The 16,969-nt window shown below is 50.9% G+C and overlaps 1 protein-coding gene across 1 annotated transcript in view; it reads right to left on the bottom strand.

The window, feature by feature from the left end:
• Nucleotides 1-12,348, bottom strand: part of LOC111268693 (sal-like protein 3) — a 36,017-nt gene extending 23,669 nt beyond the window's left edge. The window contains exons 1-2 of the mRNA XM_086971772.1: nucleotides 12,263-12,348; nucleotides 3,053-3,353 (exon numbers count right to left, since the gene is read on the bottom strand). Coding sequence (XP_086827898.1) covers nucleotides 3,053-3,353; nucleotides 12,263-12,348 — 387 coding nt within the window. The remainder of the gene's footprint in view (nucleotides 1-3,052; nucleotides 3,354-12,262) is intronic.
• Nucleotides 12,349-16,969: the final 4,621 nt, after the last annotated feature.

Raw genomic sequence — 16,969 nt, 5'->3', positions numbered from 1 at the left:
GTGTCAGCACCCTCCACCTTATTCAGCTGCGCTAATATTCTATGAACCTTATGTACATTTTGTACAATAAGCACTATTGGCTTTATGCAGGAAATTTTACCTTTATGATTATAATGATGATGATTCTAACTACTTCTTACTGCTAACAACAGCCGTGAATTTCATTGTGAGAACGCGTTGCTTTAGGTCTATCATAGATTACATATATGGTATATTCCTCCATGTATATATATATATACATATATATATATATATCTATATTTGACAGTGTACCTTTCTTATTTCTCGAAATGTATATACTTATGAAAAGCTTCCATGCAAGAAATTTGTCTATTGCTCTCTTAATATCAAGGAACATCGACTTTCTGAATCCTCTACATGCCCTCGACAAAATGATAATTTTTTTTTAAAAAGCGTTTTAAAAATAGGTTAAAAAACTAAACATAGAGATTTTGGTAAAGAGAAGCTCGAATCTATCTTGTCTGATTTTTACTCAAACATTTTCCTCAAATCCTATCCACGATAATCTAAGAAAATATCTGAGGGATAATTGCTGCAAGCGCTGCCAATTAGACCTCGAACCCTCAAGCTTAGGTAATTTTAGGGCTCCTACACAAAAGGACCGAAGTCCGTTTGCATACATGCTACTACCGTAGAAACTTCAAAGGCGCGGTTGTTCCAACTCAGCATTGAAATGCAGTCAGTTCCGCTAGTAGCTCTAGCACAAACAAAATTAATTAAGTCTATTATTTATTCTTCGTATAAACATGTCGACGTTCCCCATTTTCCCCAGTGCGGATCTTCGGGCTATCTTCCAAGGACCCATTTCACATCTACCTAATAATAATTCACTCCCATTTAATCTACATGAAACAGATTCAGTTCAAGTTTAATAAATAATCACAATCGAAATTTCGGTTCTATTCGGTTTTGTTCGTTGTGCAGCCGTTTGCTTTATATATATGCACTCTGCGTTCCAAGCTCCGTCATTCGAATCACCCTCCCACAATTGCGTCAGGTCGCCCCATTGTTTAAACCGATCGTCTTCCCCTATACTTTGCCCTAGTCGCTCTTCCACCAAGCACATATATACACACACACACACACACACGCATGCACTCATCCGGCCCGGTTGCCCCCTCCCTACGATGGTAACTCATAGGCCAAGTAATGCCCTTGCGCACGACTTCTTCGGCCCTCTGGTCTTGGTCGGTCGCTCGGTCGGTCGGTCGGTCGGTCCGTGCTCGCTCGGTGCTCGGATAGCGGCAGCGTGGTATGATCATCGGCACTCCCACCCTCGCGCACCCATATCGCATAGCTGGCACAGCCATGAGAGATCCCTACGGGGTAGAGACAGTAAGGCAGAAACTACCCACCGCCGTATCGCTATTCGGCCCGGGCCAGCCCGAAAGCCCGATAGCCTGCCAGCTAGCTATCTAGTAGCAGCGCTGAGGATCTCGTAAGATACAATACTCCACTGTCGAAGGAGTGACTGAACCTGACAGCAGTGACGTCTGTCCCATAATTCTTGGGCTTGCAGGACGATTGCAGACTGTAGACGAATAGAAGAACGTAATAAAGTACTTTCTATTACGCATTATACTTATTTAATAAGTATTCGTCAACTATTGTATAAGTTTCTTAAAGATAGATGAAGCCTTCAAGGAATACACATGCCTAGGATGTTTATCACAATGTCAGAGTTATCAATCAGTCTCTATGCAGGCATGTTTCACGTTAAGTTAGCGAAGATGTTTGCCCCTCACAAACTCGAAAACTTTGCGTGAAAGCTCAAAGCTCGTTCTTACGTTTGCTAGCAGTGTACCGAGCAACTGGTCAATCAAATACTGGCTCTATTCTATCGCGGCCACTCAAGATCACTTGAACGAGAATTGATGATATTAGCTTAGCTAATTTGCTATGATTCCACCTGGACAGGAGCGACATGACATCAGCCTTCGTTTCGTTCACAGGTTATTTTTATCTAGGGTTTAATTGGCTTGGTAATTGCTATAGATGAGTTGGTAGGCAAATAAGACATTCACCTACATATAATCTCTACACTCTGCCCTGAAACGTCGTTTTCGCGAGGGAATGTTTAGCCTTTGCAGACGAAGAAAGCTATACAAGCCTACGCGGCAACCATACTTGCATGCATTCTTACAGTAGCGTGCGTAGGCGATTGATAGGCATGGCAGAGTCCCAGGGTTTTCCGGATTAGTGTCGAGGATGTGGTAGCACGATTTCCCTTCTGTACAGTGCACGCTGTATGGTAGCGTACAAGACGCTGCGATGCACGTTGGCAGCCACGGCCTCGTGTCCGACTGCGCGATGTCATCATGGAGGACTAGTGAGACAACCGATACGATAGATTCAAACACTCATTCCAGTGCTTGTCTATTATCTGCTACTTGCTCGAGTTCGCGTGCCGCCGCCCGGCGGAACAGTTCGCCTTCACGATAGATAGATAGATAGATAGATAGATGGTTGAATGGCTTACTGACTCGCCAGGCTACTCGCTTACTCACCAGCTGACTGGCGTCGTCAGTGTAGTTGATGTAGTCGCTTATGCCGCCGCTGCTGCCAATGCTCCGCTACCCCTTTGGCCGCGACTATTCAGGAGCAGCGTTGAGGACAGCACTAACTCGCGGGAACTACCAGCTGACAGTGGTACAGTCTAATTAACTTCATAGGGTATGCGCATTGCATATGAGACATATGCTCGTAGTTGCACGCGCAACTACACGCACGCTCATGGAGAGAAAGAGCGACAGCCCGATATATGCGACGCGCTCCATACAGGTGCACACAGACAATTCGGCAGCATCTTCCTGCGCCTGCTCCCCACTTTACAACAACTCCCCATGAGCGTGGCTAGATACGTATCTCTGCCGACGAACCGTTAGCAGGCCTGCCAATCCCCAGGACAAACCTAAACGGACGGATTCCCCAACCATCCGCAAAGCGTGCACTCTCCCCGTCCACTGCCTTGTCGTTGCGCCCAAACGCAGAGGCAAGTGCGGGAGCGGTGCCTCCTTCCCGCGATGTTGACCTGCACAACGCACAGCTGTTGGTGGTGGTGGCGTACGACCAGCACGAAGCAGAAAGAGGTGCCCGGCAGCGGCGTTACCGAACTTCCCGATGCGGCGAACACATAAGCACCTAGCCAATACATAGGGCAATTACAGTGAATAGCGGGTGAGCTCTTCACTGAGTGTAGACGGAATACGAATTTGCAGAGAGACGGTTGAACCGGACAGATGAGTCGATCGGGCTGTTTGGCCATACGGTTGTACGGTGCCAGCCAGCTAAAACGGTGGCCGAGAGTCGCAGGTCGTTGACGAGTCGCAAGCCTACGAGGGAAGAATATAACAACGAAAAGGTTGCGCACGATTTCAGCAAGGTAAGATTGACTGGGCCTAATGGGGAAGACGAAGCTGGGTACCAAACGGAAGCGGAAACTCTTGTTTATGTACAGCAGTGTGAAGCACACTAACTGCCGCTCTCGCTCAGTCTGTGCAAGGGCTGGTTGTCACCATACCACCCATCGAGAGGTGGAGCAGCTGACTGCTGGAAAATAGCAAGCATGCGGACGGATGAAGAGATCTGGAACAGACTGGCAATAGCTGGGCCTCAGTAAAGTGACTATGTCGTGGTGGCGGCCGGACCCACATCATGGAAGCGCAATTTGCCCCTCGTCATCATTAGTGGTACGACAAGCAAGCGTGGCATGGCTATGAGAGCCCTACCGGACCATCGCCGAAAGCAAATCGCCTTAGCGAGTTGACTAGCCTGGATATCTATTATCTATCTGACGTATCCTTGTTCAAGAAGCTCTGTGCCTCACCGCTTGCTCCTGTCGTAATCGAAGCTTCTATGGATTATTAGCCACATTGCTTCCCTATCGCTAACGTCATCGCTGTCTCAACAGACGTCAACAACCCGTACAACAACGTAACAACGAGCGGATCAACGAACAAACACACACAGACACACGGATACATCTATAGTAAACACATGACGACAATAAGGCTAAGAACAGCAGCAGTGAATAGATAGTATGACCTAATGTTCTTCAATCCAAATGCCCTGTGCATTGAACCTCACAGATACCACACGAAAACACTTCGACAAGTAGTTTTTTTTTGTCATAGATACATATATTTTTCAACTGATCATTTGTACTGTTGATTGGTCTTGTCGTTATCTATTATATTAAAACGATAAGCGCTGTATATGCATAGAGGGGCTTGTGGAACTCTGCATCGTACCCATAACAGTATTCAACCGTCGTCGTACATTTACTATTATGCTTCTTTGCGTGTGCAGAGATGCATGTGCGTTAATCCTGTCATAATTATGAGCTGTTACTCCCTTTCGCTCATGCTGAATTTGAGTGTCTATGCAATAAATACATAGGCACGAGCACACAGACACCCAACGAACAGATATGGATTGTACAACTCTCAAACGCTGCCTTTCATCTATGATTTGACGCACGGCAAAGATCTGTTTTGCGTCATGCTACCGCTGCTGTCATCTCCTCCTGATTCTCTCTTTTTCTCTCGTTCTTTGGTTGCTCTTCGCCCGCCTTGCGCCCACAGAGGCCTCCCCATTCTAGACTGTTTCCTTCGCAAGTCACCGTTGACTGCTGCTCGGCGGCGGCAGCAGCATCAGTTACTACTGCCGCTGCCGTTGCTGCTAGCACCGCTACGCTCGCTTTGTCGTAATGAAGTATTTCAAAAGCGAAATGAAAGCAGGGGCTGGCGAGCGGAAGAAAGTGAAGGGATGCCATTCCCCAAGACCCTTGGCTGCGCCCCTTCCTGATATTCCCGGCAGCATGGTTCTTTGATTCGCAAAAGAAAGCGGTTGCAGCTGCCGCTTACACCGTCGCACCACTAGTAGCACCGCCACCACCGCCGCCGTCGCCTTCAATAGCAGCACGCCATGGGCCCGCCGGCGTCGGGGGGCGAAACGCTTGTCAGGGGAACAACGGAAGATGAAGAGCGAGCGATTCTTGGTTCGTGGTGGTAGCGTTGAAAGTGGTGGTGGGTGGGTGGGAGGAGCCCCGCTGCCGTCGCTGCTTTGTCGTCTGTCTGCGGGTCTATCTCTCGGTCGGTCGGTCGCTCGCTCCTACGCAACGAGCGACGGAGCGGGCGAACAGAGTAATGGCGGGAGGTTGTGAGTTGTGCCGGTTGCTGGAGGCTGTGCTGGCTGCTGTGGCAACGGCTGTCGCCTGCGCTGCTGGTGGCCGGTAGCAGCAACTGCTCTCTGTTGAGGGAGAGGGAAAAGAACGAGGCGAGGCGCAAGTTACGCGAGGAGGGAGTCATGCGCAGCGGAGCGGGCGGGGGCTACAGGAGCTGCTTCGAGGAGGGATATGCAAAATGGAATATATTTCCATATATTGTGCATAGTGGGCAGAGGCAAACGGCAGCTGCGCCGGGGGGTGTCGGCAGCGCGTTCGAGAGTTAGGGAATAAAGTGTGGGTAGGAGGTGATGGGAAAGGAGAGGCAACTGGGGAACCAGGGAAGGGGAAAGAAACGACCCTTTCCTGCTGTCCCGACAGCTTGCTGCTTTAGCGTTACCCCCCCCCCCCCACGCGACTCTTCCCGGCACTCGCTGCCTCTCGCTCCGCCCGACTACCCCAATCGTGTGCGCTGGCGGGTTTGTTCTCGCTATATGTCTGTTGTGCCGCTCTCAGTGCTAGAGCATTTTCCTCGCTCTTCCCCTCAGAGCCCCCGGGTTGCCCCTGCGCGACCCTCAATACTTACCCCTATTGCTCCAAAACCATGCAGGATCCCCGATTCTTTACCCCTGCCTGATCCCCGATTACCGCAGCCGCGAGCGCTCGTTCGATATGCCGCTATAGCGTAGCATACACATACTGCTGCAGCCGCCACCATCGTTCTACCAGCCTCCTCCCACCATCTCCTCCCATATAGCATCTCTTACAACTGAAACGCATACGCGCTAGCGGCAGCGAAGAGTTCGCTTGCTTGTTCGACCCATTGCTAGCTATACTCCATCCAGTACTACTGGCGTACATACCCTCCTCCTATGTCCCTCACGTTCCCCTGTTTGTCCCCGGCAGCATTCTCACCAAGAGCTACCGCCACTTCCGCCGTTGCTTTCTTTTCAGCACACAGTCACTGGCATGGCCCTCATCTTAGTTCTCAATCGCCAGCAACGAAGCCAACAGGAGTCGATCCAGCGGTTGAGGCCCCATGAAACTCCATGCCCGAAGCTCTGGCCCGTTGTGCGCCAGCCAACTCTCATCGCTGCTGCTTCGAATGGAAGTAGCGGCAGCAGCAGCAGCAGCAGCAGCCGATGAGTGAGCGGAACGAACAACCGTAGATAAAGTCCTGATGCCAACTGAAATCCGGCAAGCGACACCGACTGGCCTACCGGTGTCTGCAGGCCGGGTCCTACTAAGGAGATACGGGCATTAGGCCAACTAGCTGCAATCCGATGAGAAAACAACAACATTTAACGATTTTACCTCGATGCGCACGCCATTACGGCAATGGACACCAACAGTCGAAAGAGAACCAATCGGCCGGGGTGCCACTGGTCAGCAAGCTACCGCAGTATAGATCAGTTCGTAACGCAGATAATATCACATCTACTTATGAATATACATGTAAATAAAAAAAGTAGTGAACATGTATGAAAGAAAACCACTGGCAGGTCGATGTCTCATTAGAAAAGGGCCGCTACTAAGATTACAAGTTAAGGAAACCGCCAGGACTCGTTACTTAATAAGTATCTTTATGGAAGTTGCTATGAAATTGAATGCGCATGTATTGACGGCCTTGAATATGTGCATGTAACCATAACAATACTATAAATCAAATAATCATACAACCGACATACTGCACACCCTACGCTCTGTAATAGAAATATTAATTGATCATTGAAAACATGATGCAGGTATAATTCAACCAAGTAAGAAGTCATCTCTCACAAGATAGGTGGCGCACAGGTAGAAGGTACCGGCAGTACCGGCACGAGATCTCTATTTTATACTCTATTTATGTTTATAGAAATTGGAGAAATGATAGGTTAAAACAATACGCGAGTACAAACCACCCACTGGCTGCGACAAAGTTAAAGAAGAACAAACTTAGTTCTTTCAGCTTCCAAGCCTAGAAGACTGTGAAGAAAGGCGAAGTATCGAGTACCCGATATCGGCGAAGATCGACAACGATGGCGGCAGGGGCGGCTGCGAATAGCGGTAGCAAAGAAGTGAGATGGGATCTAGCAGTAAAGGGGACACCTATGGGATAAGCGACGTAATAGGAAGACGTTGGCAGCCTCTAGCAGGCAGACCTATAAGGAAGGTTGTATAGTGGTGAACCCGCCATTGGCTTTGGCCCACCGGTGGCTGACTGGAAACAGCCTCACTGCAGGGGCATCCGCAGCAGCAGATCGACGATAGAGGATGTCATTTCATATAAAGGTTCCCGCCTCTTCCCATCTCGGCTGTTCTGTTTCCACTCTTGCGCGCTCTCTCATTCTCACTATATCATTCACTCACTTTCTCTTTCGTTATTTTTCCTTCTCCCTCTCGCTGTTCTCCCCTTCGGCTCCATATAGACGTCCCCTCCCCGCCCCTGCTCCTATCTCTCCCTACAGTCGTCGAACACCGCCGTCCGTGGGGTTGGGTCGCCGGAATCTGTTCATTTATATGGAAACTATTACTCAGCCAGAGAAGAGTCGCCGTTGTCGCAGTCGTTGGTAAGGCGGCTAGGTGGCCGACGGGCTTGCTGGCTGCTATACCCGTATCATAGTAGGAGTGGCAATTTCAACTCAAAGATACCCGTTCTGAGCAAACGACGTATTGCGAACGGTGAACAGCAAGCGCATACAATTGAATGGAGGCAGAACGCAACGGAACTGAACGAAGCGCTGTAGCCGTCGTCATCGTGCAGCTGCTGCGTCCGCTTACTCACTATTTCCGTGCGCCTGAAACTAAACGGAACAGAACGAACCAGCAGAACGGCGAACAAACCGGGTACAGACTGGAAAGGGCAGCAAAGTACCGAGTGCATTCTGCTCGTAGCCTGCCTCCCTACCTATCGCACTACCGCTGAACGGAGCTGGGAACGCCCGTTGCCGATGTCAAATATATCGCCGTAGATCGTCGTCTTATACCCCATTGAGCGAATTCCGCGTACCACTCAACTACGACGAGGACGATGGCATCGTTTTCGCGAGTTGGCGTTGCTTTTAGACTCGCCAGCCTCTCGCTCAGCCCTATTTTTCCTTCACGGTGACTATGGGGTGAGGACAAGGCACAAAGTACTTGGCTGCCGGATAGATGATGACAATCATTCCACATCTTTCCGTCGTCGGTTGGCTTGTAAGAAACTCAAGGCAATTCTTTTCTCTGTCTTTTTTCCTATTCCTGAATCCGCTGCTGTGGGAAAACTGCCGACACTTGTTCTCGTTGCGTCCCAGAGTTGAAAGGCGCCACTGACTGCTAGCGGTTTTCGGGGTTGTATTCATGCATTCAGCGTTCATTCTTACCATCCGATAAGCGAAACAGAGCGAGTAGCCTTGCCGTCACCTTTTCTGGACGTGGACCACTTACAGCTGAAGACAAGATGCACAACATGTTCTCGATCGCTTGTGATTTATCGCAATGTGTCGGCTATATACCGAAGTTGCAGTACTTTGATACGATGCCTGCAATAGCGAAGATTTCACTTCGCCTGCGATCCGGCTATGCTTGCAAGCTTCTCGACCACTCGCTGCTACAGTTACTCGGATTCTTGGAGATCCGATCCGGCGTTTGAGCAGCGGCCAGGCTTACGGCAGGGTACCGCACTCAGTTCGCCGTCTCTGTGGTGGCTAAACAGCGGTCCCTCGAGAGCCCTCACTTCGATCCCTGGGATGGTGGCGCCGCTTCGTCGTCGCCTTCTTCATTCTCCTTCTTCCGATTGGGCGTCGAGGGAGTCGACTTGAGGCTCCTGACCCGCGCAAGCAAGCTAGCAAACCAAGGAATCGGAGACTACTGCTACGGCTGCTTCTGCAGCGAGCCAAACTGTAGTTCAAAATTCGTCGTGGGAGGTTCGTTCTTGCGGCTCTTCTTCACCATAGCTGCTGTTGCCGCTACCATCACGACGACTAAAGGAACCAGCCGGCAAAAAAGATGGCTTCATCTGACGATGGAATAGCAAGCGACCTTAGGGCCTTCCAGTGCCTTGGCGCTTTCTGGTCGTAGCCCGGGGAATAGTAGCACCAACCTCCTCGGCTGGTTCTTGGCGGTTCGTGAATTATGCAGCGATGGTTCCCCGAATACTCATCACCTGCCCCTTTTTTTTGCCTAAGCCCACCGTTACCCCCGTCAGAACAGCAGGCTGGCTGTCTGGCAGGCACCCATTGCATAGGTCGACATAGACACACACAGGCACAGTCCACATGGCAGCACGCCCTTTCCCGCTAAAAACTTTAAATCGACCCAGCCGGTCTCCGGTTCTGTCATTAATTTGGCCCTCTCCACTACCACCACCAGCAGCCGCGTTGGCGGCTAGTCCCGTTGTGCTCGTCGGTGTTTCCTCGCCCCAGACTCGTCCCAACCGCTTCGCCCCAAAATCCCCCTAGAATTCCCATGGACCCCATCGCTCTGGCACAGTAATGGCCGCCACCGCCGCCGCCACCCTCTACATATATCCCTCTTCCTGCTCCCTCATCGTTCTATTGCCTCGCTCTGACGTTCTGCAGCTCTGTTGGTCGGTCACTCAGTCGCTCGGTCGGTCGTTCTATCCTGTCCGTCCCCAGCCCTGAATCTTTGCCTGCCTGGAGCTTCCATCGGCGTTTCTATCCCATTCTCGTCCCGTTCTCGTGGCCGCGTCTTGGTGTGACGCCTCCCTCTCGCCTCCCATCTGCCCCATCTTGCTGCCGCTACGGCTCCTGCTGCTGCTGCTGCTGCTGCCAACAGGGATCTCTCCTCAACGACGCCCACCCGACCCCTCATACATGTATGGAAAATGTATGCCCCCCGTTTTCCCAGTCGCTCCCTTCTTAGCTATCCGGCCGGTCGTGCTCTGCTCCGCGCTGTTCCTCACGCTCTCTCCCTCTCGTTTTCCTGTTCGCTCTCAATCGTGCGCTCCCTCTCTCCGTACTCCATCTCCCGCTTCCACCCTGCCGAGCGGCTGCCGCAGCCGTTGTTGCCCCATCTTCTCTCTGGCTTGAGCTATGGCAGACCCCCTGCGTGCTGCTGCTGCCCGCTTCTTCCCGGGGGGACTCCGGTCGGCCCGGTGCTTCCTCTGCTCTGGCGACTGCTCACTGGCTGCTCCCCGAGGGAGAGGGACGCAGTCTCAGCCTGCTGCTGCTGCTCCCGGCGCAGCCGCCACCGGGCTCAAGGGATGGAACACGCGATGGGACCTCGCTTTGCCATACAGTGAAGCCTCAGCCATGGAGGTATCCGAAGAACGGGAGCGAGCGGACTCTGATAGCGGCCAGCGGTAGCAGTAGCTACTATTACTACTACCTAGCTAGCAGCGAGCTGCTGCTCACCTCAAAGCGATGGCAAACCCTCTACCATCCTTCGGTGGTTAGCAGCAGCAAACCGACCCAACCAAAAGCCGCAGCACTGGCAGCACGCTGGAGCGATGATTCGTGTCCGACACCGAGACACCGTTGCTGCCGCCATCGTTTCTGCTTCTACGTATGCCACACTACTGGTGCTCTCTCTACTGCTGCTGGTCCGACAGCAAACGAAGGCAGTTACCTACTCAGAAAGCATCTCGATATGCTACTGCTATTGCCGCAGATCTGATGGCGATACCACTGCTGGTTCACTTGCTTCGCAACCGTCCGACCGATAGATCGGCCGCCTTTAGCCTTCAGCCGCTGTGAACATCATGCGGCCACCGCCGTCGAAGCTGCTGCCTTCATCCAACGTTGCGGCGGTCGGCAGTTCTGCAGCTGGCGGTAGTAGGTTATAAGCCGAACAAGGCTAGACAACATCGAAACGGGAAACTACTAGAGAGAGTACAAGCAGCTGTAGGCGCCCGCACTACACGTACACACAGGCAAGCATCCGATGCATGTGCGCCGCATCGTGGTAAGGTAGGCGCAGTCGTAGGCACACGAACGGATGCATACCACAAAACCAACAACGGATGGGCAAATTAAAGAGAAGAACAAGTTTCATATTCGTTTAAAGATTTATGTTAACGTGCATCTAATAGATCAGCAAGCGGCAGCGTTCAGGTGGCTGGCCAGTTTGGCCCAGACCTCTGCGCCCATGCAATGAACGCAAAAATAGAGAAGACGACGAAGTGGAACCTGTTAGCTGTGCGTGCTAAAAACGCTTGGTATTGGTATTATTACCTAAGTTCTTTTCAACATACAATAAAATACCTGACAAAGTTATTCTATATTGGACTAATGGCAAAAGCAGATGAAAAACTGTTTTGTCGGTTTACTATGATTCTATGTCTCTAAACGCTCGTCACAACCAAATGTCTATAAAACATCTCCCTCTATCATAAGATCGTAATCAGTTGTAAACTTAGTATATGCCCGTACACTCTTGTATACATATGTAACTTTTGACGAAAAGTCACTCTGTATTTAACCAAAGAGAAAACCTTCATTTGTACATGACAAAGCACAATAGTATTTTCCAGCACCAAATCATAAGCAGTAATAGTGAGGCACTTATACAGCTTCATCGTAATATATACGGTATGTATTAATTTATTGGCAGAAAAAGAGTACGTGGCGATTTTTGCTGATGGCGCGACGGTGCCGCTCGAGTTTCGGCTGGTTCCGCCATCACAGCTTTGTCCTTTCGGCATCATCACGAGCATTACCTACATCGCTGCTCAAGTTTACTATCACTGGCTGCAGGTCCAACAGCTGCTGAACTGCGTAAGCCGCCCGCTACCGACTCTTATAGGAGTCCCCTTTTCTCTTTTTCCCTGAGGAGACTGAATGAAGGGCGACTAGCAGATTTGCATATTAAGAGTTCGTCGTCACTTCTTACCCCAGCCGACCTTCTTGTCGACCCTCTTCGTTTCAACCTCGAACCTAGAAGCGGATACGGACCTAAAGCGTACTCCTTCCTCTCTTATCGTTTCTCACCTCCCCCAACGAAAGTCGCGTCCAGCGAGTTCTTCTTAGCTTGAACGTCCCTTCGAAACGAAATCGCCAGGCCCTCCCGCAGACCCCTGGCACCGCCCAGCCACAAAGGCGGGCAGAGCCACCGTCGCTCCACTACTACCCCTTCCCGTTCATCGTCGTCACGCACCTGTCGGCGCCGTTGTCCCAGTTGCTGACTACGGCCACGTCGTCGTCTTCATCGTCATTCCTAAATCTCAATGCTCTAATCCTCATCCTCTTCATCTTCAACCAAACCCCAATTGCGAATCCCCGCCTAGGTTTTTCTACTACATGCCGCGCCTCAATTCAGCCGTCGCCCATCGCTAGCGCGACTGGCTCGCAACGATGCACTGTTTCGCGTTTATAACTAATGTTCCTGGTAACTATTACTACTAGCACCAATTGCAGCAGTCTGCCACCGAAGTAACGAATGAACGGATGGCGATGCCGACGTATCACCACTGGGGGGGCGAACAAAGCGGACGGAGTTCCACCGGGCCCACCACCTGCTCGAGCACTCTATAACATAGCTATATAGAGCGGTGGCGATGCATAAAGCGAAAGACATGAAATAGACAAACGCATGCTGCTACTACCACTTCATCCATCCATCCATTTAGACGACGCACCGCCATCATGCGGCCGTAGTTTTCTCACTGGCTGCTGTCGTCCTGTTGGGAAGCGACGACGGTATGGCAGGAGTACCGGCGGTAGTGGGAGCAGCGATCGGGCTCTGTTTCTCTCCCCGCGGAAATGGCTCTGTGTATGTATTTGTGTGTTTGTATAGAGAGCGATGTGATGTGAGGTTTGTAGTCTCGACCCACCGGTGACAATGACTACCAGCTTGCGGGTGCCATTAGACAGACGGGATGGACTGACAGCTGCGCAGATAGACAGACAGAACGGCCAGCAACAACAACATCAGTTGTAGAAACTGAACTGACGGGATGCAGTGGCAGCAGCAGCAGTGGTAGGAACGAACGCCTGTGCTGGTCGGGAAAGGGGGAGCGGGAATTTGAAACGGAGTAATATGCTCTTGTGGCGACATCAATAACCGCCGTCATCCGAACGCCATCACCCGCTGGCTGACAATCATTGTTCCAAAGTGAAGGGCGTATATTCAGCTCTGGCCGTTTCTAAAGCATCTTTATTCAGGCAAATACAGAGAAGGAGAAGTCGGAAGGGGAAGAGATGCGGACGAAAATTCGAAAGCTTTGACTAGTGGCAATGGTGCGGTCGTGACAGTGGGCAGCCCCCGGCGGTAAAGCGCAAACTAGGCCACCATCACCACGCAGAGAGGCAGATAGGCAAACCAGCCGCTTCGTACAGACAGACAAAGAAAGTACGTTGGAGACCCAGGCGCAAGCAGCAGGTTCGTCGGCACCAACCAGAGAGAGCTCGACCGAGACCTAGATGGAAACGCCGATGACGCTAGCTGAATTAACAGGAATTATATGCCCTTCAGGGGCCGCTAGGGTTGAGCCGGGGAAATGCAGCAGCACTCGAATGGTTCGTATGGGGCTCGGAGGGTCTCGGCCTCCTGCTCCGCTGCTGGGAGAAACAGAGAGAGAGGGCATACGCGCTTTGATTGGCTCGCCGCCGTGCGCGATGGTATTATCATACATGTGAACAGTTCCCCTCCTCGCAGAAGCCCGCGTTCCCGACAGTTCTCCTCGGACTGGCCCTCCTCTCTGTTTGCCCCTGTCCGCCCCTGCATGCCTGCTTGCTGATTTCCCTGTGCTACGCTAGATTATACTATACGCTTTGCGATGCTATCCCTGTGCTCTGCCTGAGCCATGCCACTACCGTGTGGGTTGGTAGCCGAAGCTGATTCGGCTCAGCTCAACTCAGCTCGACCCAAGTCAAGCCCTCGTTCCTTTTCCCTCAGAAACGGAGCGCGTCCGTTCTGCGGGGCGGCCTTTCTTTGCGAACCGTTTAGCCGAACTGCACAGTTAGAGCCTGCAAACTTGCCAAGCGGACAGGCAGTGGTGAGCCAGCCAGTCGGCTAAGCCGCAAACTGTCCTGCCGGCCCAGGTCTGGAGAGTAGTGCTTGAGTCATGCAGGAGCAGCAGCAGCATCACCGCGGCTGTGTCGACGACCGTCATCATCAATGCTGTACCATGAGAGGGGAGAAAGGCATGGCACAGCGAGAGAGAAAAGTACGGGCGGGGGGGGGGGGGGGAACGCTGGGGAACGTATAGCAGGAAACGCTGGTGCCGCCACCGCGACGACAAATCGAAGGATAGAGAAAACATGAACGGTGCGTTTGCCGTCTAAAGGAAGGAACCACGCAGTCAGCCAGCCAGTCGGGAAGTTCTGTTCGAGGGACGTCCAGCCAGGGATATGAACGTCCAGCCAGCAGCAGAAGTTACAGCGCCTGTAACATCTCCAGTACCTTCCTTCGATGACTGGTTGTCAAAGCTCCTTTAATGCTCTTGCCTCTTCAGTTGCTGCTGCTGCCAGTGACTTGAAGCAGCAGCAGACGCAATTCGAGTATTAGCAGCCGCATTACAGATCGAGGCCAGAACGGCCTGCAGGCCGACTGAGCGGCTAACAGGCCAACACACAGTTCATGGACGGAATCCAGATGAGTCGTTGAAGCAACGACCACCGCAGCAGTTGAATACCGGCATAACAGGGTCGCTGTGATACCAAGAGCTCCTCCACTCTGCCTTGCTATACACAACAACCAGCGCCACCCACCACCCCCAGCGCCACCCACCAGTACCACTACTGTTATTGCTAGATGAATAGATCTATTGCTTCGATATAGAGATATCTTCGTTGTGCCCCTGGTATAACCGGTGCAGATGCAGCGTTTGCTGCAGACCGCCGAGTAGCTGTTCCATGAGAGGGGAGACGAGGGCAGGGGCCGTGCTCCCTCCCTTTCCGTCAAAGAAGACGAAGAAGTTGCCCCTGCTTCTCGTTCCTGCTGTTAATATTCTAAAGATGGCCGTGGTTGTTGTCGTCGTTTATTCTCCGCATCATCATTACTGTATGTTAGCCCCCACTTTGTACGAGAAGCATTCGAGAGAGCTTTGGCACATACGATGCGTTTCGCACATAATGCATGATTACATAATACCATTGTGCCTGTGCATGCATTTCCGTCTAAGATACAATAACAGGATTTAGTAGAAGTTCACGAAATTATCCTAGTCGTCGAATGTATATGGAGAGTGATTGTTCATGAGGTCACGTATTCGGGTAAACCAAGCTAGTCTCTCGATTGCTTGCGAGGTTTAGATTAGAACTCCATCTATTACTCGATAGATAAGCTTTCGACATCGCCAATAAGCTGACCATACTCAACAATTTCGTCGTGTTACAATTGTCTGCTAATTAGTGTAGTCTATCGTATTACTATTGCGCAAATAAGTGATAGGGAATTTAGAGAAACGTCGAACAGGTTCGGGTTGACCCTATCTGTTCTTCTATTGTACATAGATCGATTAAAGCGACACTGCTTAGCCGAGTTACACAAGTTCAATAGAGCGGTGTCGATTGAGCACATGACTGATAGACGCACACCAAACGAAACTATAATCATAGATCAGCTTAGATAGGGCCCTGTTCATCTCTACTTGATTCTATTTTTCACTTACTCTTCACGGGTTTCTTCGCGGTCGCTGACCTATGGCTACCGATTTACGTCTTGACGATTTCCTACCTAATGCCACCATCCAGTCTATCTAAACAACACAGAGATATTTAACTTTTACATTTCTGCGTACCAATTTGTTGTTGTTGTTGTTGTTGCTCCCTTTGAATCGAAATCTTCTAACATGGAACAGGACGGCTACGACGAGCTCTAACAATCAACACGGCTACCAAACGATTAAAACAAGAATACTAATATTGTCCAATAATACTGACGTTCGTTGTTTTCATAATTTCTCACGAATACGCATGTAGGTACAAGCGTACAGGCAGGCCCACTTGCGGACCACCGACGAACGCAGGCCGTTAGACGGACAGACAAACAGACAGGTAGACAGGCATACCTCCCACAGGCCGTTTTGGCATCGACTGTCGAGAGCGTCCGCGCCGACAAGCACAGCGCCAAACAAACAAATTGAAAGCGACTGGTACAGATATACAGAATAGGATACATTTAGCTGCTATTGAGGAGGGGCAACGAGATCGACACAGGTTGATGGAAAAAAAGGGCTAATAGGAGACAGAATGCCAGAAAAGTAAAAATGCGCCGAGTGTATCGATGCTAGCAGAAAGCTTTGTAGCCATTGTACTCTAATCTTACGCCATGCATACTCGATGTCTACGGACTGGCCAAGATGCTAGAGATAGGTCAACACTCTTCAATGCTAGTAGTACTGTAGCATTAGAGAAATAATAGCGAAACAGGTCATGTGTCCACGGTTGGTCCTGCTAATGCGTAATGCCCCGCAGTCTCACAGTAGCGGCAGCAGCCGCAGCAGTGATGTACACACAACCAGGCAGACGGTGACTCCAGCGAGCGTCGAATCGCCAATTTTACCCAGTGTAGTAATATTTACATAAGCGGCAAAGAAGCTACGAGCGATCAGCGGAGATTTACATCGTCAAATCAGCGATTGCCATTTTGATTCGATTGGCCTTATATTGAAGGCCAGAATATCTAGCGGCCACGTAGGTCAATGAGAAAGAGGAAAGATACACAGGAAGACCTGAACGGACGATTGGGCTTCAATTGTAACGGCCGCTAATGATCTTTCCTGGACCCCTATGTATTGCAGATACTATGACGGAGAAGCGCTGGCTGGCTGGCTGGCTGGCTGGCTGGCTGGCGTCGTCGATACGGCCAGTACAACTAAATAAGAAAAGCAAATGAAAACATGAGCACCGTTAAGAACTG

This window comes from Varroa jacobsoni, unplaced genomic scaffold (assembly GCF_002532875.2).
Source record: "Varroa jacobsoni isolate VJ856 unplaced genomic scaffold, vjacob_1.0 scaffold_1309, whole genome shotgun sequence".
Classification (NCBI taxonomy): domain Eukaryota; kingdom Metazoa; phylum Arthropoda; class Arachnida; order Mesostigmata; family Varroidae; genus Varroa; species Varroa jacobsoni.
This window is presented reverse-complemented; position numbering and strand designations above follow the sequence as displayed.